The following is a 25825-nucleotide window of genomic DNA, read 5'->3' on the forward strand; positions in this document are numbered from 1 at the left end:
TGATTAAAGTGCGTTCAGGTGGTATTTGGTAGGTGAAGCGTGTTGTATGTCCCATGATTTAGTGTTTTGGTACACGCAGCTGCGTTCACTTAATGGCGGTTGGTATCTAATACAGGCGCGTTATCACCACAAACATGCCAGTAGCATGACAACTTCACTATGGTGAGTTGAGTTCGAGATTGGCATTACAGATCAGCTTCACGTTAAGAGAAAGGGGTTGTGGGTTTATGTATTTCTCTTTTCTTACTTTACACTTCTCAAACTTCGCGTAACCTTAATACTTGCCAAATTAACAGGTTGTTATGAGAAGTACCGTCTGTATTCTGACGTGAACACGTGCATAGTAAAGATGGGGATTTTCAGCATTTCCGAATATTTTCATTATTTTCAATAACTGAAGCAACATACCCAGCGTTGTGATTGGTTGACTCTCCGTCTTGACACCACCAATGGGAGGTGGTAGAGGGCGGGCCCAGGCGTTCTTGTATTTTACGTCCATTTTCATTCGATGTGGAGACCTAACGGACAACATGGCGACGCAGACGGCCCGCTACTACAGCGAGGGAGGCAGGGCGACGAAGCGCCAAAAAACCGAAAACGACGGCGGAATTTCAACTGTAAGAATGTGCCTCAGAGGCATGGTTACGGTTTATACCGTGGTTTTCGTTACTGATCATTTATCTCCCCCAAACCGCTTCTCGAGCGCGCGTGATTTGCTGGCTGGTCTGTAAGCTAGCCGTTAGCAGAGGGATGCTAGGCTAGCGGCTTTGTTTCACTTTAGCGTTGCTGTATCAGATGCGGCATTTTTCAGTTTGTGTTCTCTGAGAATTGCGAAACGTCGCTTCCTAGTCGATTAAAACATGAACACACTGTACTCAAGCTGCGGAAGTTCTCGATATTCGCTTTATTTGGTTAACACGGTGGCTAACGCTATCTTAGCTTCTGTTCCCAGACATTAGACCTGTGAAAGCTAGCTTGGCTGGCTAATGGACGCAAACGAATAAATGTAACTGTTAGCTGACCTAGTTATCCTAGAAAAGCCACACCGCTGTTTTACTGACCCATTTTTGTTTGGTGATTATTCATTAATAGTAAGGCCTTAATATTCTTTTATGACTCACTTCTTCATGTCTGTCGTGCGTCAGATGGACAAGGCTCTGTTGGCTCACGTGAATAGCTGCCTGTCTTAAGCGGCGTTCACTGCTTTGCATGATGTGCAACTAATCGTGCCGTTTATGCACCTGGCTGAGCATGGAGGCGTGTTGGAGCTAGAGATCCACATCGCTAACGATGCAACTCCAGCTTGTTACATATTTAATAGCCTAGAAAATGCTAGAAAAAATGTTAGGGCATTATAAAGTCCGTGTCTAAGGTTCTAATGAAGGGACGCCATTGTACTATAGTTAAAAATGTAGATATATGGTGGTAAAAAAATTTCTGGGAATCTTGCGTGGTACACTGAGTGGCGTATACATCTTGTGTACTACATTGCGTTTGTTTAAAATAATTGTATAAAATGATTGTGTTGCAGGAGGGCTATGACGATCCTCACAAACCTCTCCCGTCCCTGGTGGTCCATGTACGGGGACTGGTGGATGGAGTTTTGGAAGCAGACCTTGTAGAAGCACTGCAGGAGTTTGGGACCATCAGGTAACGCAAACCTTGACCTCTGGTAGCTGCCCTGTCGTACCCGATGGTGCATGCCCATTGGCTGCTCCCTTGTTGGTCTTTTGTGATGTGGATTCTCAGCACATGTCTTCTGCAGTTATGTGGTACTGATGCCCAAAAAGCGCCAGGCCCTGGTTGAATATGAGGACATGAGTGGCTCTTGCAACGCCGTGACCTATGCCAACGACAACCAGATCTATATTGCTGGTCATCCTGCGTTTGTGAATTATTCAACCAGTCAGAAGATATCCCGTCCTGGAGATTCTGATGACTCCCGCAGTGTTAATAACGTTTTGCTGTTCACAATCATGAATCCCATCTATCCCATCACAACGGTAATGCCCACCAGCACTCTGTAAAGCACACTCTGCTGACCAGATCGAATGCACATACTGGGGGGGGGGTTTGGATATATGGTTGTTTTTTTTAATCCACACTTTTTTGGGGGGGGCGGGGGTGTTATCCTACAGGATGTGCTGTATACCATTTGCAACAATTGTGGCCCTGTTCAGAGAATTGTCATCTTCAGGAAAAATGGTGTCCAGGCCATGGTGGAATATCCTTTACTGATTGATATTTAAGTCCACATGAAACAAATTTACTGTATAAAAGACCCCCAAGGTGACAGTGATGCTCTAGTACATTATCTGGTGTAGGCATCAACAACCTTTCCACTGAGTATTGAAGCTGGAGAGCGTGGCAGTTAGCGGTTGTGTTTGCTGTGGCGGGTGTAAGGTTGGGCTGTCTGGTAATGAGGGTTTTTGTCCTTAATTATTCCCACGTTCGATTCCGTGCAGAGTGCACAGAGAGCCAAAGCCTCTCTCAATGGTGCTGATATATACTCAGGCTGCTGCACCCTTAAGATCGAATATGCCAAGGTAAGCAATGTTATGTTCATGGGTTGTGTTTGTGTCCATGCACACCTACACCGTCGGTTTTCTACAGGTTATATAGCAATTTGTTTCCCTTCTTATTAGCCGACACGCCTCAATGTGTTCAAGAATGACCAGGACACATGGGACTACACCAATCCAAACCTGAGCAGTCAAGGTAATGTGCGTGCCGGCTGTGTTTGTCCTGACACTACTCAGCACCCTTACTGCCACTGTGGGGAACAGGCTAACGGGTGGGCTGGGCCTTGCACCGACGTGGTGTTCAGGAGCAGTGTTATTGAACTGTGCAGCCTTTACCTACCCACTGTGTGAGGTAACGCTTCAGCCGCCGCGTTGCCCTCATGCTGTGTGCGGCTGCTAGTTGTTTGACACCGTTCATGAAATGCTCTCGGTCTGCGACCCTTTCGATACACGACAAGATCCCTTTCTCAACAAAGCACAGGTGTCCGGAGCAACTGGACCACTGGGTATATGTCACTCATTGAGAGACTCTTCCCAACATTTTATTCATCACAGCTTTTTCTTTGGAAGGCTTATTTGGGTCTGTGTGGTGTGCTACACCTTCTCACTGTGAATTCAGATATTGTAGATTCAGTTTTCTCTTTGACACCTGCTCATGACCAGTTGCTCCTCAGCATCTGTGCTGTACACTGGGGGGAGGGGGGGGGAGAGACCTGCACAGAAACTGCCTCATCTGCTACAACACAACATCTGGACAGTGGAGAGCACTTTAGAACATCACCACCACTACCAGTTGGCCATCACTGGTCCCACACCCGCAGAAGGAACAGCACCTGCTGCCCTCAAACAGGCAGTCTGTAGGGAAACAGTCCATTCTGACACTTCATACAAGAGACACCACTGACTACCCAACATCTCGCACTCATCGTCCTATCCAAACCGGACCCCCACAGCCACGAAGATGCCACTGCTTTACAGTCTGCCACACACGTCTGTTGAGTTAGTCTTGCTTGTGCTCCAAGAACAAGACACACTCCACTGTGACACTGCACATCACCTCACTGCTGACAAAGGAGTCTTCAGGGAGGGAAACAAAGAAACACAACACGATGCAAACAGACAAAGGTCTCCATCTGTTTACACCAAACAGACGACGTCCACAGGCATACAGCAGGTCGAGAAAGCAAACAGGCCGTCTGTAAGCCCCGCCCACGTTGGGTTGTACCGTTTGGTCGACTGGCACAAAAGCATACTTGCACGCCATGTAGAGAACACCAGCACCACCTGCAGCTGCAGCAGCATTGGGCCACCCCACTGACAATCACGTCGTAGCAGATCACTGGAGAAGTCACACACCGCCAGTGATGAGGACAACATGGCAGACACCAAGCACTGACATGCAGACTGACATACCAACCTCCTCCATACCTTATGCCCTGAAGCGTGTCCTGGAATAGAGCCAACCCACGCCCTGTGAGCCCCGTGACCTCTGCTCACGATCCAGCCGACCTACACCTCCCAAACAATTCTGCCTCTCAATGTGTGACTATTTATTCTTTTCTTTTTCACGTTTTAGTCTTATGACTACTCTGTAACACCTTCCAATGTGATGCAGGTTTGGCATTGTCTCTCTAGTGGGGAACAGCAAACTGTCTGAAATGTGCAAAAAGTCCCAACGTGGCAACCCACCGTGATGCAAAGGGAAGTGTATTCAAATAAGAATATGGATCATGCAAGAACTGCGGCGGGACTTTGGTCATGAGCCAGAAGGGTGGAGGCAGGCTGCCTCGCGGGGGAGAGCGGAGCTCTGTTTTAAGTGTGAAGTGGCAGAGATGAAGAGGTCTGTGGCTAATTTACAGCGCTGTCTTCCTGCCTCATCTCCCCTCCTCCGTTGGGTTGAGCTGTAAGTAAATTCCGAGCTTATGTTGTCTTGGAGTGATGCTCTCGTGGGTTTGTTTCAAGAGCTTCTGTGACACAATAACTAACTTGCCTTTTCTCCCCTCCCCCCCCCGCCCCAAGTCTTCTGGTTAAATTGATCCGGTGTGTTCCTCATCTTGCTGTTGCTATGCTGCAGTGTGATGGGGTTCTTTAGCAGTGACGTAATGGAGTCTTTTTTTTTTTTTTCTCCCCTTTTATTATGTCCAGGACAAATGTTTAGCTCTGCTGTTTTGGAGTCTAACTTTAGTTTGGCCACTCACTTGGCTTTTGTAATCTTTGGGGGAAATGGGTCCTTGCCCTCGCCCTTCATGTTGACTAGAATTCTTGTCGATGTTTTACGTTGAAGTGAATGTTCCGTGTCCAGTAAGATTCATGTTTGCGATGTGTGTACCTGAACAGGTGCAGATGCTGATGGCAACGGGGGTGATCAAGGTGTGTGTGCTTTTGGCCATTTTGCCCTTTTTGTTCTCGCTCAGTCTGTTATGCTCTGCTAAATAATCACGTCACAATCTCAGTGGCTGAATGTTTGTGGGAGAGTGAGCTGTTTAGTAATTACCCCCACTTCTTTCTCTTGTACTTCTGTTTCCCAACAAGTTCTTATGCAGGTGGGGGGGGGGGTGTGTGTATGCTTGATCAGAGTTTAGTGCACCCTTTCTCTGCCTGTTGTGCCCTCATTCTCTTTTCTGTCCATCAGTCCTCAGACTTAAATCAGAGTGTCGAGCTGTGTTTGCTAGTTTCTCAGCAAATTAGACCCCCCTTCCGCCACCCAATTCTCTGTTCTTCCTCTTCTTTCTGTCTCCGACATCTTCCTGTTTGCCTCTCAGATATGAATGCCAACCCCAACAAACGTCAGAGGCAGCCGGCTCTGCTGGGAGATCACCCTCCAGAGTACGGTAAGGCCCACGCCCCTGCCAACAAACACCCAACATATGCGTTTGTGGGGACGGGGGCTTGAGCCGTGCTTGTTAAACCGGTGTACAGATCCACAGTGGCAGCAAGTCGGTACTGTGTAGTCACTTAGAAAATAAATCTTCCAGTCACCGTCAGTGACCGTCTGTCTTCGCATGGGTGGTGTCTTGTTGTTTTTTTGTTTTTTTTGTTTGTTTTTATTTTTATTATTTTTTTCACCCAGGTGGTTACCATGGATACCAGGACGAGGGTTATGGTGGCTACGAAGCGCGACGCATGGGCCCGTCTATGGGTGGCCCACGGCGGGGCGGGGCGGGGCAGCGGTACGGTGGGCAGTACGGTGCACCCCCACCACCTCCGGGGGAGTATAGTGCACACGCAGAGTCTCCTGTCATGATGGTGTACGGCCTGGAGCCATCGAAAATAAACGCTGACAAGGTCTTCAACATCTTCTGCCTCTACGGCAATGTGGAGAGGGTAAACTTTGTTTAGTAAACCTGTTAACGTGAGTGCAAAGTAAATCCAATCCGGGCATGTCCAAAGGGTAAAATGGTGTTTGTTTTGAAATTGCAGGTGAAGTTCATGAAAAGCAAGCCTGGAGCTGCTATGGTGGAGATGGGAGACTGCTACGCTGTGGACCGTGCCATCTGCCATCTCAACAACCACTTCCTCTTTAACCAGAAACTTAACGTCTGGTAGGGGTTCATCTGCCCTCGCACACGCTTGTTACTTTGACAGTTCAACAGCAGGAGTTGAAGTTGTTCAGGAACAGTGTTGATCTCTAATTCCTTTAACTACGTGGTTTTATTTTCTTAATTTCTTGGTCACTAGTAATCAAGCCCTTGAGTGTAATCTCTCCAGGGTGTGTGTGTGTGTGTGTGTGTGGTTCTGATGAATGTGTGTGTGTGTGTGTGTCTTGCAGTGTGTCCAAACAGCAGGCCATCATGCCCGGACAGTCGTACGAGCTAGAGGACGGTAGCAGCAGCTTCAAAGACTTCCACGGCAGCCGTAACAACCGCTTCACTTCCCCAGAGCAGGCAGCCAAGAACCGAATCCAGCACCCAAGCAACGTTCTGCACTTCTTCAACGCTGCTCCTGAAGCGTCTGTGGAGATCTTCTCTGAGGTCAGCCAGCTGAGTCCTACAGGAAGAACTTGTGGGGGGGGGTCAACTGAACGTGTGAGTCTGACTTCTGCCTTCCTTTGTCTTTTCAGATATGTGATGAGCTTGGTGTGAAGAGCCCATCGAATGTAAAACTGTTTGCAGCAAAGGGTGAGTGGGGGTCAGTGTCCTGGGGTGAGTCATGTATACAGCTAGAACTATTGTAACCTGTTAACTGCTGAATGTAAGTGACTACAAAGGCTTTTTCCAAGAGGTTGTAACTTGTCTATAGTCTGTCAACACAGAAGGAACTGGGGTTCCTGTTTCCAGACGTCTTAAGCTACACTTAAGTTTTAGTGCCTACTGTCATCAAATGTTTCCTGGAGTTGTTGGCAATGAAACTTGTTTTTATATTGTGTGCACGCGGGGGTGTGGGGTATGCCGTGTGTCTTGGTAGCGCCTGGGCATTCATGACTCTGTTCTCCCCTCAGGTGGTGCCTCCTCAGAGAAGAGCTCCTCAGGTCTGCTGGAGTGGGAGTCTGTTAATGATGCAATGGAAGCACTAGCCATGATGAACCATTACCAGATGAAGAACCCAAGTATGTGCTTCCCTTTTTAAACAGTGTGGTGCCAAGTCCAGGCCCCTGTTCTCAGCTGGAGTTGTTGTTTTGTTCCAGATGGTCCGTACCCCTACACACTGAAGCTCTGCTTCTCCACTGCCCAGCACGCCAACTGAGACGCGGCTGCCTAGATCCTGCCCTCCCACGTTATTGCCACAGCTTTACTGTCTGTCTCCCCTGCCCTCTGTGCTGTTTTATCAGTCTTATTAGGTCCTATGTGTGTGAGAGAGAGCGCGAGAAAGGGCTGCAGTGTACGCTGAAAGTGAAACTGACGGAACTGTCAAATTTTGTTTTTATTGAAGAACAGGTGAATTGCTTTTGTATGAGTATTTTTTTTCTTCTTTTTTTTTTATTGCTTTTTCATTACTGTTAGCTGTGTGTTCTCACTTTTGGAAACGTCACCCTGTAAAGGACAGGCTGCATCTTTTCTCTTAATTGTAAAATAAAATTACTCCGTGATTAGAACTTTTCTGTCAAGGCTGTTTAATGAAATAGCTTCGAGTCAGAGAGGCAACGAGCTGTCTTCTGTGATATCTGCTTTGGAGATTCATTTTGATTTTGGTGCTTTTTAGATGGTATCTCTAATTTGGTTGCATAGAACACTTTAATTTTGAAGTGCAAGAATACATATGCTTCAGATTAATATGGAACTCTTCATACGTGAAAGTGTCTTGCATATGTTTCAAAAGAAAATCAGTTTGTAAGGGACTAGATGTTTCGGTTCAGGGTCAGGCAAACTCTTCTTTCTCTTTACAGACATTGTGGAAGTGTTCCAGAAAAGCTTTAACAACCAATCCTGAACTCTGAGTAGAATTAAATTTGAATATGTACATGTGTACCAGGTTGTAATTGCGTGCTAGGCAGTATGTATTTTGTGTAAGAAAAGAACCACTTACGCTTCATAAACTTCACATTAAACAAATTTGAAAACACGTTATTAATAACTATTAGCCATTACTGATAGTGGAGAAAGCAAGTATACCATGAAATAAAGCTTTGAATTGCAAGAAAACATTTTGTAATTGCCTGTACATTAATTGTAAGGAAAGATTTACATTCACATACATTTACTACCAAAGGAGCAATAGGAATGTGGGTCTGTGCAGGCTATATGAAATGGAGAAGATATGAAGATTCATAGTGTTCAACTGGTCAAGCCACATGTTTTTAAAAGTAAAATTATAATTAAAATAACATCTTGTTGACATTTGCAGATTTATGCCCAGGAAAACAGCTGAGCAACCTACTTTTAACAGACACACAAAGGACATGAATCTAGGATATGAACATCTCCCTCTGTTTAAAGAACATAAGCAGTAAATAAACTACTGAAAAACAACACCAATGCATAGTTTGTATTTCAACCGAGCGCGAATCCATGGTCCTGTTGTCTATCGTGAAATGCCAACGTGAAGAACATTTAAAAGATTGATTGGCTGAAACGGTACAAAATTTTCTAATCACTTAATAATCTTGTATAATTATTCACCGTAATCAATAATTTGAGTCGCAACGTTAAATTCTCCAGCCGTAGTGTTAGTAACGTTCACGTTTCATCCATCCATCCGATGTTGTGATGTTTAACTCAGCATGTGAGCTTCACATTGTATGTTACTGCAGCAATTAATCTTATTTACACACTACACTAATCTACACTTAATTTAATCTACATTTAACTAATTACACTAAACTAATCTAAACCAACATACACTAATCTACACTACACTAACCTACACTAATCTAAACTACACTAAAGTAACCTGCCCTAATCTACATTAAACTAATTACACTAATCTAATCTACACTCATTTAAGATAATATACACTAACCTAATCTAAATTAATCCACACTAATCTACAATAATATACACTAATCTAATATACGATAATCTACACTAATATAAACTAACCTACACTAATCTAATATACACTGCTCTACACTAATCTAATCTACACCAATACACACTAATCTACACTAATGCACACTAAACTCATCTACACCAATCCACACTAGTGGAAATTAATCTACCCTAATAGAATCTAAACTAATCAACACTAATCTACATTTATGCCGAGCCCGGTTTTGGAATGGTCGGGGTTAGATGACAAACCCGCTTTCTGGAATAATCCCCAGATGGCCAGACAGTCGTGTACTCTACAGTAGCGCCTGGCAGGGTTTTCTTCCAGATTTTAGTTCGCCATCTGTCGTAAAGTTGCAGTAGCCAGACATGTTTGTCCCTTCCCATCTCCTGTACGATCAGACGTAAGAATGACGTAATTATAGATACATTTAAAATCAGATTTCTTTAAGAGTCGGTGACCTCGCGTCATAAAATAAGGCACCTGCCACCTGACGTCACGGTTACGGTTGAGTCCCGCTACAGCACGCGTGACCTGCCGCGTGAACTCGCCTCGAACTTTTCTTATCGCCACTAACGCGCGTGTCTATCAGTCTGAAACTACGAGATGAACGTTATCAGACCTGCGCTCGCGGGGGGTAAGGAGCTCGAGGGCGTTTAACCACACCGGTAGTTTTCCGTCATTCTGTGTAGTTTACGTGGCTAACGCGAGCTAACGTTAACCCAGACAGATCTTGGCGCGTGGACGGAGCGCCAAGGGTCCTGGCGATACTTTTATTATATTACCCTTGTACCCAGATAAACGTATATTAGCTAACTTTGTTTCTGAGGGAATATTTCGTCTATATTAGCTAGCTAACTGTTTCTGGGGGGAATATTTCGTCTATATTAGCTAGCGAACACTGTTAGAGGGAATATTTCGTCTATGTTAGCTAACTTTCTGAGGGAATATTTCGTCTATGTTAGCTAACTTTCTGAGGGAATATTTATCGCCTCGTTATCGCAACCGCAGTAACAAGGTTCGCGCACAGTAGGTGAAAGGTCAGAGGTTAAGGTTATGACTTGTGGTTTTAATTCTCTCTCTCTCACGCACTCATTTCCTCCGGTCACCGTTTCGTAGTGGGGTGTCAGACCCGGAACCGTGACGAGGCTCGTGGAGTCTGTTAGTCGTTAGGGTAGCTTTTACGTACGCATGTGTGTTGGAATTAGCCTAAACGTTTCTCTTTTCTTCTCAAACGTGACTTTAAACATGTGTTTTGTCGATGAAGATGTGCAGTGCAGTGAGCTGTTGACGGGCTTTGATCAGGCAGGTCTCTGTGGCTCCCTACCGTGAACACCGTTCGAGCCATGTCGTCACCAGGAGGCCCCGTCCCACCGTTTACCACCCTGTCAATCAGCCGTCCAGCCAATCACATCACGCACGTGGAGTTGCACCGCCCAGAGAAACGCAACGCCATGAATAAGGCTTTCTGGAGGTATTTTCCCCATCGTCCAACTAAAAAAAGGGAAAGTTGAGTTATAAATATAAGCCGTTAGATTTCCCTTCATTCATAGTGTGCAGACAAGGAGATCTCAGGATATGTGTAATTGTATTTGTGTTTTGAGGCCTTTGCTGCAAGTTATGTAACAGTTTTCCTTTCTGCAGTGAAATGGTTGATTGCTTTAACCAGATTGCTGAAGACCCAGAGTGTCGTGTGGTGGTTTTCTCAGGGGCTGGGAAACTTTTTACCGCGGGTAAAGCAACTCTACGTCTCTTACTGCACTACTGGAGAGAACACCAAAGCTGTCACTTGCCATTTTGCAGTAGGACCTCAGCTAATAATTGTCATGGCAGAATGCTGCATCTGTTCTTCAGACTTTTACATAGAACAGTCACAACACGTCTGCAGTCTTCAACCCAGTTACATTTTGCAAAATATTATGCACAGCACCACCTAGTGGTGTAGACTTGGACTTGAACACAGAAATGACTAATACATTCAGGCTGCAGTAATGGATTTGCTAATTCAGTTCAGGGAGCGTTGTGTGGACATGAAATTCAGGGTCTGAAATGTTGGGTGACGTCATGACACTCTGAAGCCCTCACATATACTATTAGCAGTTAGCATGTTTTCAGAATTGGGTTTAATTGTGCTATGGTGTCTGAGGCCAGGCGGTTCACAGAGTCTGAACGGAAGCGTTGTGTGTAGGGATCGACCTGATGAACATGGCTGGGGACCTGCTGCAGCCTAAGGGCTCCGACACAGCCAGGATATCGTGGTACCTCCGCCGCATCGTGGCCAAGTACCAGGAGACCTTCTCAGTCATTGAAAAGGTTCCCCTGTTAGGGTTACCCCCTCTTGTCATGTATCTCCTGTCACAAGTGCTCCGGTTGGGGTGATGTGACTCCTGCAATAACAGCAGTTATTACTTCCTCTTTATTACACTCAAACTGAATTTTGTCTTCAGATTAAAATGACGCTTTTATTAGAAAGTGTGATCATGGCTTTGTCCAGTACTGCCAACCTGCCAACACAGTCAGTGACTCAGGGGTGGCATCTTGGATGGTGGATTAAGTGTTTTGTATAACTGAACTGTGTTCTTTCCTGTGTGTGTGTGGTGCGTGCAGTGTCCGAAGCCTGTGGTAGCGGCCGTGCATGGAGCGTGTGTGGGAGCAGGTCTGTTCACTGGGACGAAGAACCAGTACTGCACATGCACAGCACACAATCTGACACACACACACACACTCAACTTTTCTAGAGCCGCAGTTTCTCTAAGGTCTCAGGTTCTGCCACTCCTTCGTATAGCTGCTGATACCACAATCCTGTATCAGCAGTTTCATGTAACATATTACTGTTATTGTGTGGTTGAAGTAAAGGGTTTATATTTTAATGAATGTTGCTTGGAATACAAACATCAGTTATGTGCTGATGGTAAAAACATTTGTCAGTTGTCTCATTTGTAAGTTAAGTTTCAGAATTGCTGTACTGTCAGCCATATTTACTCAGCACTAACCACCACACGTGTGCTGGTGTTTTGTAGGTCTGGGTTTAAGTGTCTGTTTTTTATTTAAAGAAGTGCTGCAGAGTACAAAAATGCACTATGAATCTCTCTCTCTCTCTCTCTCTCTCTGTCTCTGTGTCTCTGTCAGGAGTGGATCTGATCACAGCCTGTGACATTCGTTTCTGTACGCAGGATGCCTGGTTTCAGGTGAAGGTATGAACACTTCCTGTTTAAGATGTTTCCACTTGAGCCTGACTATATCCAAATGTGACTTTTTTTTTTCTTTTAATTACTGGTCCTGGATCAGCACTTTCTTCCACATACTAGTCATTAGTTAAAATGACCCCAGGTCAGTACTTTCCAACTGATCAATTTGCCACCTGCCTCCTCAGTTCCGAAAGTGTGTTTCACAGGAGTCTAACCACAAGGGGGTGCAATTCTATTGCTGTTGGAATGTGTGGATATTGGAATGTGATAAATTCTGGTGTGTGTCATTCAGGAAGTGGACATTGGCCTGGCGGCAGATGTGGGAACTTTGCAGCGTCTGCCTAAAGTAATTGGCAGTCGCAGGTAAGATTTAGTCACGTAAAGCCTAATGTGAAATCAAAAGTTGATGTCAGAGGTCCTAATATTGCTTTGTTCCTTTACATCAGCTTGGTGAATGAGCTGGCCCTGACTGCTAGGAAGATGTACTCAGATGAAGCCAAGAGCTCTGGCTTGGTCAGGTAATGTTGCGTACTGCGGTGGATATTCCCAGCTTTGAAAATTTAAATACAAGTATAAGTGTGTTCTCCCTCACGTCCACAGCCGTGTGTTCCCGGACAAAGAGGCTCTCATGGCCGGAGCTTTTGAGGTAGCAGGAGAGATTGCAGCCCGGAGCCCCGTGGCCGTCCAGGGAACCAAAATCAACCTGCTGTACTCCAGGGATCACAGTGTGGCAGAGGGCCTCCAATTTATGGTGGGGCTTCTTCAAACAACACTGCTGAGAACCACAGTAGCACCATGCACACCCACCTTCACGTGTGGTAGAACTACAAACCGTGATAATCTCAGCACAGAACCTATGTCCTGTGCAGTTTTCAGTTCAGCTGACTTCACTCTCATCTTGTCTGTCCTGTCTCATCCTGCGTGTGTGTGTCTCCAGGCCACATGGAACATGAGCATGCTGCAAACCCACGACCTTATGAAGTCCGCCCAGGCAGCCCTGGAGAAGAAGGGTCCTAAAGATGTGCCCTTCTCCAAACTGTGAGGAGGAGACACACATAACCAGGCTGCCGTAGCATCCCCGGACCCAAACCTGTCCTCTTCTGTGTCTCCTGCTGCTCAGAAATCGTTGAACTAGCTGGACATAAAAGGAACTCCTCAGACTGTATGGACTTCCCAAAAGTGTTTTGCAATGTCTGGCCTAGTGCTGAAATGAGAGCTGTAGGTCTTTTAAATGAATAACGAACTACCTGAAGCGATAGCTGGGACTGGGTGTGTGCAGCAGCCTTAGACGCTGTCCTGACACTAAAGGCAGCGGAACTTGCCTGATTCTAACGAGTCAAAAGCATTTGTGTGTTCATTTGTTTCATCTAATTTTGGCATTAAACTTGTGCATTAAGCTACCTTGGACATAGTGTTCATGTTCAAAATAAAATATAAACTCATCTTCCTTGGATGTATTGTTGACTAACTGAAAATGTATTTGCCTTATGTTTGTGGAAAAAGGAGCTATCTATCGCCTGTAATATAATCAGATAGTACCGCATGGGTATCATGTAAGCGTCGTAGTTTTAAATTCTGTGTATCGTGGCTTCTTCCGTTTATGTGAGTTAAGGCTCCTGTGCAGCAGGTGAAGGGCACAGGGCTTTAAATAGTGCACGTGCGAAACGGACACCCGGACCTCCGACTTCTCGTGCGCATTTATTGTTTGGGTGTGTATGGAGAAGTGCCGAGGCGACGGGAGAAAAAGCATTCACGTTTAATTTCGGTAACCGCTTACACGAGCCGTCGGTATTCATGACGCCGTCCGTGATTCGGTGGGTAGTGATGATCCTTCTTATGGACTTGGTCTCTTCAGGTAAGATTTCTTTGCCAAAATAAGTTGATTAAATTGTTACAAAGTCTCACACGCAAACGTGTGTGTGAGAGAGAGAGAAAGAGCGAGAGAAGACATACATGGTGTTGTAAAGTCCTGATACACGTAATGAACTCCGAAAGCTAAAACTTGTAAAGAATCAAAATAGAAACTACACACACACGCGCCATCTTCACTGGGTTTCTTCCCGAGCTTCTTCCAGAAGGTCCCTAATTGGAGCAGGCCAGTCGCAGGTCTTACTAACATCTAAAAGCATTTTATGTGCGTGCCAAGCCCAACACTAACAGAGCCGTGCACATGCGTTTTAGGTCGAGTGCTCTGGAAAACGAAAGAGCGTGTGCGTGACGTCCGACAGCAGAAAGCTAAGCAACACCTGATGATGCGCGCGGGGAAGGGCCCACGCGCCGCCGCCGCTCTTCACAAGGAGGGTCACGTCCACCAGCCGCTCGACCATTTTAGTGCTCAAAACACGGAAACGTTCCCACAGGTCCAAAATTCGGAAACTTTGAGCAAAAGCTTAATCCACGCAAACCCCCCCCCCCCCCCCCCCCGAACACGCCACAACGCACGAGCTATCCTCGTGACTAAAACACTCTAGTGTTCAGACTGCTCTGCTTGTCTGTGTGTTAGAGGTTTTTTCTGAACGAGCAGTTCTGGGAGCCAGCCCGCGGCCCCGTGTTCCTCTACATCGAAGGTGAAGGCCCTCTGTCTGAGCTCAGTGTACTGGCAGGTACTGATTCTTTATTTTATAATACAAATGTCCTCAACCTGGATATTATTTACTATGAATTATATTTATTGTACAATTATTAGAAAATATATATGAATATATTCTGTATCAGATTAGCTGGCCATGCACGGTGGCCTGTGAGGTTTGAGGCAGGCACACCTAATTCTTTGCATGCTCAGTTTGTGATTCAGATTCAATGTGAGTGTCCTGCCGCACTTCAGGACACCACGTGGCGATGGCGGAGGAACATGGCGCGCTGCTGGTTGCTCTGGAGCACCGTTTCTACGGCACCAGCATCCACTCAGGGGCTCTGGAAACCCGCAACCTGCAGCACCTCTCCAGCCAGCAGGCGTGAGTGTACCCAGTCAGCACACGCACACTCGCACGCTACAAGGTTCACATCTCTCTCACTCCCTGTCTCCCTCGCTCCCTCTCTCCCTGTCTCATGTCTCCCTCTCTCCCTGTCTCCCTATCTCCCTGTCTCCCTGTCCCCCAGACTCTCAGACCTTGCTGCATTCCAGCGCTACATCAAGCAGAAGTATAACCTCAGCCGCCGGAACACCTGGATCAGTTTTGGGGGGTCGTATGCTGGCGCACTGTCGGCCTGGCTTAGGGGAAAGGTCTGTGCACCCGTGCCCTTTAACCTCTGCAGCAGGAAATCCCCTAGAATGCATTATGTCCCCAAACATGCTGACATGACTAACAATAAATAAATAATGTGAAGGACTAGCTAACATGGTGTGGTTTGCATGATGTTCTCTGGATGTTGTAGTTCCCACACCTCATCTATGGGGCTGTGGCGTCTTCTGCACCTGTACGGGCTGAATTGGATTTTTCTGCTTATAACAAAGTAAGTGTATTAAAATAGCATGTTATAGTGTGTTATAATATGTTATAGAGTGTTACAGTGTTACACCATGTTCTACTGTGTTATAATGTGTTCTGCTGTGTTATAGCATGTCACAGTGTGTTACACCATGTTCTAGTGTGCTATAATGTGTTATAGCATGTCATAGCGTGGTATAGCGTGTTACAGTGTGTTACACCTTGTTCTAGTGTGTTATAATGGGTTATATTGTGTTACAGTGTTCTGGTGTGTTATAATGTGTTATAGCATGTCAGTGTGGTATAGTGTGTCATAGAGTGTTACACCCTGTTCTAGTGTGTTACACCATGTTTTAATGTGTTATAGTGTGTTATTGTGTGTTATAGCGTGTTACAGTGTGGTATAGCGTGTCATAGTTTGTTACACCATGTTCTAGTGTGTTATAATGTGGTATAACATGTCATAGTGTGGTATAGCATGTTATAGCATGTCATAGCATTGTAATCCTGTTTCTGGCCGCATTATTATCCTGTGCGCTTCTTGCTGTGAAACTCTGAATGTTTAATGCATTCGTGGAGTTTCATGGAGACTGTAGTTACAGCGATGTTTTTCAGTGTGTCTCTTCCGTCTGCAGGTGGTGGGACGCAGTCTTATGGATGAGAGGGTGGGAGGTTCTGAGAAGGTAAGAACACCACGCCTGTGTCTGTGTGCACACGTATGTAAGTGCATTACTGTGTACTCGCGTCTGTGTGTGTTGCCCTTCTCGCTCAGTGTTTGAACAACATCTGGGAGGGCTTCAGGGCCGTGGAGGCCGTTCTGCAGGGGGGCAATGTGGCGAAGGTGGGGACGGACTTTGCATGCTGTGAACCGCCCACAAGTCCCGAGGATCAGGCCGAGCTCATGCAGAGCCTGGCTGACATCTTTATGGGGAGCGTCCAGTACAACGAAGAGGGCGTGTCCCTGACCATTGCCCGTCTCTGCGACCTGATGACCAATCAGGACGAAGCTGGAGTGCAGGACGAGGAAGCCTACTCCAGACTGGTTAAACTGGTGGAGGTGAGGACACTAGATGTCCTGCAGTAGGTTTGGTTCTCAGCCATCCTCACTACGGTGCTCCAGCCCATGATCGTGCCCTGGATCACTATTCACTGTTTTTACCCTTCTGAAAATGAGGACTGACTTGTGTGTAGCAACTACTGGGTAACTCAGAGTATATCAGCACACACACACACACACACACACACACACACACACACACACACACACACACACACACACACACACAGTGTATCAGCTCCGAGTAACTCAGTATACTCTTCATCAGCTGACAGTAATGCACAAATACACTCTGGACACAGGCAGCCAGTTTTGATCAGAAATCTTTTTCATACATTTTCATAGTACAAAGAACAGGGTTGTCTGTAGCGCCACCTACATCTCTTGGCATAATCTATAATTGAATTATCTGACTTCACTCCAAAACATCTGGTTTTATGCTAAATCACTGGCATTAAGTAATTTAATTTATTCAGAAAACTTTTAATCAGATCATATTTACACTATAAACAACCTCTTTCTTTGTAGTCATTCTGAATATTAAAAATAATAGGCTAAGCGAACAGAGGTCTGTCTGATTTTTCAGATCACTAGTCACTCTGTCTAGCACTTTGGTTTTCCAGTTTACTGGAAACAGTACTGTAAAGATGTTACTGAGAAAGTGAGCAGATTCTGTTAGGGTCACCATGTTGCCATGTGATTAGCTGAGATGACCAGCTATTTAATTCTATAATTAAGGGTTTGTTATAACTATTGTGTATTGGTAACTGCTCATCTCTCTGTGAATTATTTCATTAATTCAGTATAATTATATATCAGGCCAACATTCAGAACAGGGGAAGAGTTCACAGAATTTACCCAAACAAAAAGGCAGGTGGCACCATGGATCTCTAATCGCTTCCTAAAGATGCAGTAGGGCTTGAATTCACAAGTCCAGGTGTCATAAAGCATTTTGTTTTTATTTTTTATTTACTTTTAAATTGTCCCACCAGCTATGTTGAGAGTTATTTCAGGGAGTAAACCATGTCAGATTATGGACCCTCTTCCAGGGTTAAGATGCTCATAATACTCATAGGAAATCCCAGTGTTTTTGTTGTGCTTGTGTGTGTGTGTGTGTGTGTGTGCTTGTGCATGTGCTTGTGTGTGCGCAGGTTTATCGCACACTGGAGAAAGAGCCATGTTTAGACGTCTCTCACAGGCAGACCGTCCTAACCCTCAATAAAACAACAGATAGCAGATCTGGGTATAGACAGTGGTTCTACCAAACCTGCACGGAGTTCGGCTTCTGTACGTATAGGTGACTTTACACTTGTTTATTTTTTAAGCACTAATGTAGACCTGCACACACACACACACACACACACACACACACACACACACACACACACACACACACACACACACACAAACACAAACACACACACACACACAAACAAACTTCATATAGTTCTTTAAGACACCAAACAGTTCTCTCAATAACTGTGTGTGACTGTAAACAAGTCAACTAGTCCTGATGCTTTGGAAACATCTTGAGTAGAGGGCTTTTGTTGTATGTTTGTAAACTTTGCAATGTGTGTGTGTGTGTGTGTGTGTGTGTGTGTGTGTGTGTGTGCGTGTGCGTGCGTGTGTGTGTGTGTGTGATGAGCAGATCAGACATGTGAAGACACAAGCTGCCCTTTCTCACGCATGCTGACTCTGCAGACTCAGACTCAGCTCTGCCGCCTGCTGTTCGGGCTCCCTCAGCACACCCTTTCCATGAACATCGCCTTTACCAACCAGTACTATGGAGGAGATGAGCCCCACAGCCAGCGTGTGCTCTATGTCAATGGTGAACACAGTACAGCAGCACTGCACATGTGGGCTCATAACCTAGGAAACAGCAGTAGAGCTAATAAGACAAATATATTATCCAGGTACAAATGAAATGACTTATGGGTATTATGAGATTTCCCACTAATCTCACGGTTCTCTTCTGTAACTCTGGTGTAACAGAAGTGGTGTCTTAGTGGTTAAGGTACTCAAATAGTAATCAGATGTTTGTCAGTTTAAGTCCCATCACTGCCAAGTTGTCACTTTTGGTCCCCTGAACAAGACCCTTAACCCTCAATTACTCAAGATGTGTTCAGTCATAATTGTAAGTCGCTTTGGATAAAAGTGTCAGATAAATGTCATAATGTAACTGGACAGATGCTGAATCATGTCTGAAACAGATTTGAAGCAAGGCTATCGTGTTGGGATTTAGTGCAGGGTATTTAATGTTGGGGTTTAGTGTTGTGGTTTAGTGCAGGGTATTCAGTGTTGGGGTTTACTGTTGGGGTATAGTGCAGGGTATTCGATGTTGGGGTTTAGTGTAGGGTATTCAGTTTTGGGGTTTAGTGTAAGGTATTCAATGTTGGGGTTTAGTGTAGGGTATTCAGTTTTGGGGTTTAGTGTAAGGTATTCAATGTTGGGGTTTAGTGTACGGTATTCAGTTGGGGTTTAGTGCAGGGTATTCAGTGTTGGGGTTTGATGTTGGGGTTTAGTATTGGGGTTTAGTGTAGTGTATTTAATGTTGGGGTTTAGTATTGTGGTTTAGTGCGGGGTATTCAGTATTGGGGTTTAGTGTTGTGGGGGGTTTATTGTTTGGCGGTTTGGGTAGTTAGTGTTGAGCTTTCAGTGTTAGGGGTTTAGTGTTTGGGGTTTATTTTGTGCTTGCTTTAATGTTGGACATTGAGTGTTAGGGGTTTAGTATGGTGTAATTAATTTAGGGGTTAGTGGCGGGGATAGTGTTGTGAGTTAGGTGTTTTGGTTAAATGTTGGGTATTTAGTATTGTGTGTTCAGTGTTTTGTGGTGTATTTGGTATGGATGCTTAGTCTTGGGGGTTAGTGTTGAGCATTGAGGGATGTGGTTGAGTGAGTAGTGTGAGAGCTCCACCTTTCTGCTGCTTGACCATGACACTCTGACCATTAGGTGACATTGACCCTTGGATGGAGCTGAGCGTGGTGCGGAATGACGGCAGCGTGGACAGAGACAGGGCTGTGGTCATTAACGGTACTGCTCACTGTGCGGACATGAATCCCACGCGTCCTGGAGACAGACTGTCCCTGCATCAGGCCAGGAAGGTAAGAGAGAGGGAGAGAGACGGGGGAGAGAGATGGAGGAGAGAGACGGAGGGAGAAAGACGGAGGGAGAGAGATGGAGGGAGAGAGACGGAGGAGAGAGATGGAGGGGGAGAGGGACGGAGGAGAAGGACGGAGGGAGAGAGATGGAGGAGAGGGACGGAGGGAGAGAGACGGAGGGAGAGAGATGGAGGGAGAGAGACGGAGGCCTGAAAACAAATTGATTGTACGAGGAAACAGTAGTGACACGTGCAAATATAATGATGGATTACTGGAGTAGTTTGGTTGAGAAGCCACACTGAGCTAACACCACTCTTCTCCCTCTCACTTTCTCACTCTCTCTTACTGTCAATCTTTCTCATTCTCTTTATCACTCTCTCACTCTCACTCTTTTTCTCAATCTTTCTCACTCTCTCTCTCATTCCTTCTGCACAAACACTTAACATGTGCTTTATATTTTTTTCAATGCAGGAAATTGAAAGGCATGTTGCCACATGGCTGAAGTATGCAGCGTGGGAGAACATGGATTGGCCAACTGGGATTCTTGGTGGTTGATCATGTGACCAAAATGGGCCAGCCTGGTTCACCTACTATTACCCTTCTAATCTGCCTACTGTCAAATTATCTTATCACAACTGCATGTGTGTGTTACCTCACTGTATGTGCATGTGTAGAGATGCCTTTCACTGTCTTCTAGTCCTGTCCAATAGCCACTATGGGCAAGGTCCTGTCCTGTTCTGTCCTGCTGCTCTGTGATCATGCTCAGTGATCCTGTAAATCTTAGCTTTGGATGAAATGTACTCAGATGTACTCAAATACACTCAAATTTATCAGTGCTTTGTTTTAATGTGTGAACGCTTGCCATAGTCTCTGTGTGCTCTGTAGACATTCTGCTATTTGAATAAACACAAAACACTGACCGTATGGCAGTTTTACACACACACTGCCCTGCCTCCCTCGTCCGTTCAAGCATTTCAACTGTAGACTTATTACACGGTTATTAACGTTATGGCTCATCACTCAGGACCTGCTGTAAAGAGTTCAGCCACGACAATGAATCTGACGTGAAAGCGTCTGTGGAGCTACGAGCGTAAGGTGGGTGTAAGGAAGTACAGATTTGGTACGGCATCTCCTTAATGGAAAATGAATTTATTAAACTTTAATTATTAAACAAAAGTAACAACATATTATTGCTGGATATTGTGAAATTTTGTTGGATATTATTCTTTGGATTATTGTTTTATAGTTTATTGGTAGATGGATATTGTTGAAGACTATTATTGGAGATTATTTTGTATTATTTTTATTATTGGAGATTATTTTGTATTATTATTTTATCTTTTGAACATTATTGTTGGATATTGGATGTTTTGACGGATATTGTTGGAAGTACTAGTGATTTTTGTAATCACTGTGATGTCATCACCCTGCACGGAGCGTTGAGGAGGGCACAGTCCTGTCAGGTTCGACATGCCGTGTGTGTTTGTCATTTCCTATATGGTGACTGTTTCTATTCATTAGTTTTAATGTCATTGTAATTCTACAGTTAGCTGGTTTGTTTTATAAGAAACAATAACAAATGCCAGTTACCAGGTTCTATAGTTACGTTTACCTAAACATTAAATTCATAGTCATTCATATGTGCTTATGAGGTCCTGGCCGAACTAAACGCTTGCGGTGTGTTTTGCTGTGCAACTCATCTCTCCACAGTGTTAGCGGGCACAAGGGACTTCAGTGGGATACACAGACGCTTATCCAGTGAGGGACATTTAACTAATGGATTCATGCAAAGTGGCTACAAACAAGCCGAACCCCAACAGAAACCCAGAATCAGTGATCACAGAATCTGTGAATCTGTTTGTGAGGGCAGGAGTGTAAGGGGAGCAACAAGCAGTTGCCCCTCAGCCATCTGTTTGGCAGTGTGTGTGTGTGTGTGCACATATGTCTGTGTGTGTGAGTGGTGTGTGTGCGTACATGTCTGTGATGAGGGTGTGTGTGTGTGTGTGAGAGACAAGGGGTGTGTACTATGCCTGCTGCTCACTGCTGACTCTTGCTGATTGATGATGTCCACTCCCCTGGGGTCAAGCAGGTCATGACCTCCCACCACTGTCCCCCCCACAGAGAGGGCCTCCTCTATCCTTACACACACACACACATACACACCACACACAAATACATTCACTTTCCCTCTCATGGGCAAATGCTGTCATTGGTACCACATTTATTGACATTAGTTTCCTTACATAAGCATTTAAAAAACATCTATAACACAGAATTTGCTTAAAAGTCACACATATTCATATATATGTCATATATATATATATATATATACTACATTACTACTAAGTTATGTATATTATGTCTACATTTTGCCTACATTATGAATACATTATGACTACATTGACTACATTATGACTACATAATGAATACATTATGTCTACATTATGACCAGTCATGCCCATCTCTCTGTGGTTAATCTCCTTGTTCTTTCCTGCCTATTATGAGTCCAGGGGTTGTGGAACTGCTGGGATAACCACACTGCTCGGCTTATCTATGAGCTGTGCCATTTCTAAGAAGCTTATCAGCACATCTACCAGTACCAGTACCAGTACCAGTACCAGTCATCAGAGGCTCTAACTGGTGAGCACTCCCTGTAACAGTGACTCAGTGTTCATACAGAGTTCATTTGAACTGAAAGTTCAGGGATTTGAGATGTAGCTTGAAATTGTAAAGAATCTAAGGTACTGCTGATCTGAGATCAGACTTCCACCGTCAGTATGTGTGAATTACACGGTTACGCTGCTGCTTCAGTAGTGATCACTCTGACCAACAGGTGCTTCCACCAGGACGCCTGCATGGATCTCACAACTTCCTTCACATTGTCACACCATGTGTGCATAAATAAACAACATTAGCAGGTTGTTGATAATACTATGTGTTTGTGTGTTTGTGTGTGTTTGTATGTGTGTGTGTGTGTGTGTGTGTGTGTGTGTGTGTGTGTGTGTATGTGTGTGTGTGTTTGTGTGAGTGTGTTTGTGTGTGTGTGTTTGTGTGTGTGTGTGTACTGTGAGGTCCTACAGTCCTAAATCCTACACACTGCATCTTATCTCATCATCACCTAAACTGATCAGAGTCTGGAAGCTTTGTAACAGAGCACTGACTCTCTCTCTCTCTCTCTCTCTCTCTCTCTCTCTCTCTCTCTCTCTCTCTCTCTCGCTCTCTCTCTCCCCCCCCTCTCCCTCTCTCTCGTCCATTCTCTTGATCAATGAGCATGAGCCAGAGCCACAGCTATTAATCAGAGCCTATCAGCTATCTGTCTCCCACAACAACCAATCACAGCGGCCCGGCAGCTGCCCCATGACAAATGGAGCAAGGAGAGAAGGTGTGGGGCAGGGTGTGTGTGTGTGTGTGTGTGTGTGTGTGTGCGCGTGCGTGCGTACGTGTGTGCGTGTCTGTGTGTGTGTGTGGAGGGGAGGTCTATCTGATCCTAGCCAGGCTGCAGAACAACAGCATTTACAGATGACTCCAGATGCTGACTGAAAATACACACAGATACACACATGCATACACACACACACACAGATACATACACACTCACACACAGATATGCACAAACACAGACACAGACACAATTTGTATTAATGCACTGTACTCATGAAATCACTTTCCAGATCAAAACACCCTGAGCCATTAAACTCAAATTGTAACAAATAAAAGCCCATCACTATCTGTTAATCACTAAATCAGCAAATATGTTTTTAAGAGGAAATTTGAATGCAGGTGTTATGACAAACCTTCGCTAAGTGTTTTCTGTCGGAAGGTTGTATAATATCAGGCTTCTGTGCACATGCTGTTCTGGGGTCAGTATAGCAGTACAGCTTTCTACGTTCTGCTCTAATTCTACACTATGCTTCTGTATGTAGAAACCTCCAGGAATTCTGTACCAGGCAAAAACACACCTCCAGCGCTCAGTGCAGACCTTCACTCAGATTTATGGACCACTTGGCTTGCCATAGCTCCTTTGCCCTAGCCCTTCCCCACATGTGCACATCCATCAGTCCCATGGCCAGCAGAAGGCCGCTGATCTCCTCCCATGGCTCACGCCCCGGGACAGCCGGAGCAAGGGAGAGCGAGCTGGAGGAAATGGGAGAAGCTTGGATTACTTTCTCATGACGGTTTGGTAACACAGCAGAAGAAAAACGTTCTCCAACACAAAATGTATGCACATAAGATATGAGGTGCTTTTAAGGGCATGGTGTTGATGTGAGGTGTGTGTGTGTGTGGGTGTGAGTGAAGGGCTGTGTGGGTGTGAGTGAAGGGGGGTGTATGTAGGTAGGTTGTGTGTGTGTGTGTGTGTGTGTGTGTGTGTGTGTGTGTGTGTGTGTGTGTGAGTGAAGGGGTGTGTGTGTGTGTTGACATTTTGTTGACGCAAATAATTTCTCATTTGTTTTGAAACTGTGGCAGCTGATTTGGATCACCCACAAACCCATACACACACACATGCATACACACACACACACCCCACAATCATCCAGACACACACACACACCCACACTAGAAAGGTTGAAAAACACAAAACCATCGATGCCATAGCAATCTCAGAAAGGCTCTACATCAAATACATAAGCATCCACACAACAGCCAGGAAAGTCAACAGTCACACGTAGCTCATCAACTGATGGTGTGGCCAGTCAAGTATTGTTGGGAGTAGTGTTTAGAGTAGTGCTGGGAGTATTGTTTAGAGTAGTCTTTGGAGTATTGTTGGGAGAAGTGTTTGGAGTAGTGTTGGGAGTATTGTTTACAGTAGTGTTTGGAGTAGTGTTTCGCGTTTGGAGTAATGTTGGGAGTATTGTTTACAGTTGTGTTTGGAGTAGTGTTGGGAGTAGTGTTTAGAGTCCCTCAATAGTGTTTAGAGTAGTGTTTGAGGTAGTGTTTAGAGTAGTGTTTAAAATCTCTCCCTCCTGCCAGCTAAGTGTTTCACCCCAGTCTGGTAGTGGTGTAAAGCCATTAACATGAATTTATTTCAAAGAGAGAAACATCAGCACTGTGTAAAACAGATCTGTCTGTGGCTAAATTCCGTTAAAGTCTTACGAACATCATTGCTCTTTATACACCAGGTTCTTTAGCAACGACTAAACACACTCTCTATTAGCAGACGTAGCTTGGCACTTGGTGAACCTCCCTCTCATGCCCTCTCACTCTCTCACCCACTCTCTCACTCTCTCACACACTCTCTCACTCTGTTACACACACACACACACACACTATCTCTCACTCTCCACCCCCAACCCTCCAACATGTTTTCGTTTTCTCTGCCTTGCGCCCAGAGTGACAGGTAGATTAAAGGGTGTGATAGATGCACCTCTTTCTATCACCCCCTCTCCAGCTCCTCCCTCTCTCCCTCTCTCCCTCTCCCACTCCCTCTCTCCCTCTATCTATCATGAAGCCCGGTGTAATTGCGGCTGTGTCGGCCTGGCACTGCTAGCTGCCATCCATCTCCTTAATAACAAACAGTCAGGAAAACGGATGAGGCTTAGTCTCAGAGTTAATCTCCATCTGTAAGGAGGCCAGCCGAGGGGGAAGAGAGGGAGAGAGGGAGGGAGAGGAGACAATGAGGGAGGGCATAGAGGAAAAGAAAAGGATGAAGGGAGATACGGAAACAGAAAGAAAGCATGACTTGGTTAGTTGAAGGAGACATTGGAAAGGGCCATGGATTCTCTGATCCTCTTGAACTGAAGGAACCCAATGTGAGACAGGACCTAGTGTAGGAGGTGCCAGGAGCAGAATGTGAGACAAGACCTAGTGTAGGAGGAGCCAGGAGGACAGTGTGAGACAGGACCTGGTGTCAGAGGAGCCAGGAGCAGAATGTGAGACAGGACCTGGTGTGGGAGGAGCCAGGAGGACAGTATGAGATAGGACCTGGTGTAGGAGGTGCCAAAGCAGAGTGTGGGACAGGACCTGGTGTGGGAGGAGCCTCGCTGGCCAAAGAGCAGCAGAGTTACTAACAGGCTTTAAAGAAACAGATGAAGATGATGCAAGAATAAGGTGAAGCACGCAAGAGAACATCTCACTGTGGAGCTGCGAGCACCTCAGGAGCTCAACGTT

At 45.3% G+C, this 25825-nt stretch overlaps 3 protein-coding genes across 8 annotated transcripts; all 3 read left to right on the forward strand.

Moving 5' to 3' along the window:
- The first annotated feature begins 477 nt into the window (after nucleotides 1-477).
- On the forward strand, nucleotides 478-7554 carry hnrnpl2 (heterogeneous nuclear ribonucleoprotein L2). Of its 2 annotated transcripts, XM_027021713.3 has the most exons (14): nucleotides 478-617; nucleotides 1532-1650; nucleotides 1766-2003; nucleotides 2139-2224; nucleotides 2450-2546; nucleotides 2646-2718; nucleotides 4860-4892; nucleotides 5285-5353; nucleotides 5593-5846; nucleotides 5943-6064; nucleotides 6292-6493; nucleotides 6583-6640; nucleotides 6961-7068; nucleotides 7147-7554. In XM_027021713.3, the coding sequence occupies exons 1-14, from the start codon at nucleotides 531-533 to the stop codon at nucleotides 7203-7205; spliced, it is 1605 nt and encodes a 534-aa protein (XP_026877514.2). In that variant the 5' UTR covers nucleotides 478-530; the 3' UTR covers nucleotides 7206-7554. The 2 variants fall into 2 exon arrangements, with proteins under 2 accessions (XP_026877514.2, XP_081578814.1); XM_081722688.1 differs by lacking the exon at nucleotides 2139-2224 and having other exon boundaries at nucleotides 2466-2546.
- A 1847-nt stretch (nucleotides 7555-9401) lies between these two features.
- On the forward strand, nucleotides 9402-13583 carry ech1 (enoyl CoA hydratase 1, peroxisomal). 5 transcript variants are annotated; one of them, XM_027021716.3, is made up of 10 exons: nucleotides 9402-9585; nucleotides 10254-10422; nucleotides 10578-10681; nucleotides 11137-11261; nucleotides 11556-11604; nucleotides 12078-12142; nucleotides 12429-12499; nucleotides 12583-12654; nucleotides 12737-12887; nucleotides 13074-13583. In XM_027021716.3, the coding sequence occupies exons 1-10, from the start codon at nucleotides 9555-9557 to the stop codon at nucleotides 13176-13178; spliced, it is 942 nt and encodes a 313-aa protein (XP_026877517.2). In that variant the 5' UTR covers nucleotides 9402-9554; the 3' UTR covers nucleotides 13179-13583. The 5 variants fall into 5 exon arrangements, with proteins under 5 accessions (XP_026877517.2, XP_026877518.2, XP_026877520.2 ...); XM_027021717.3 differs by having other exon boundaries at nucleotides 9405-9585; nucleotides 10593-10681; XM_027021719.3 differs by having other exon boundaries at nucleotides 9406-9616; nucleotides 10216-10422.
- A 279-nt stretch (nucleotides 13584-13862) lies between these two features.
- On the forward strand, nucleotides 13863-20644 carry prss16 (serine protease 16). The gene is made up of 12 exons (XM_027021715.3): nucleotides 13863-13991; nucleotides 14318-14496; nucleotides 14640-14739; nucleotides 14961-15090; nucleotides 15236-15359; nucleotides 15512-15589; nucleotides 16200-16247; nucleotides 16337-16621; nucleotides 17773-17908; nucleotides 18270-18449; nucleotides 19572-19723; nucleotides 20192-20644. Exons 1-12 carry the CDS (start codon nucleotides 13931-13933, stop codon nucleotides 20273-20275), a joined length of 1557 nt encoding a protein of 518 aa, XP_026877516.2. The 5' UTR covers nucleotides 13863-13930; the 3' UTR covers nucleotides 20276-20644.
- Nucleotides 20645-25825: the final 5181 nt, after the last annotated feature.

The sequence above is a fragment of the Electrophorus electricus genome, chromosome 11 (assembly GCF_041902795.1).
Source record: "Electrophorus electricus isolate QZ-2024a chromosome 11, ASM4190279v1, whole genome shotgun sequence".
Lineage (NCBI taxonomy): Eukaryota > Metazoa > Chordata > Actinopteri > Gymnotiformes > Gymnotidae > Electrophorus > Electrophorus electricus.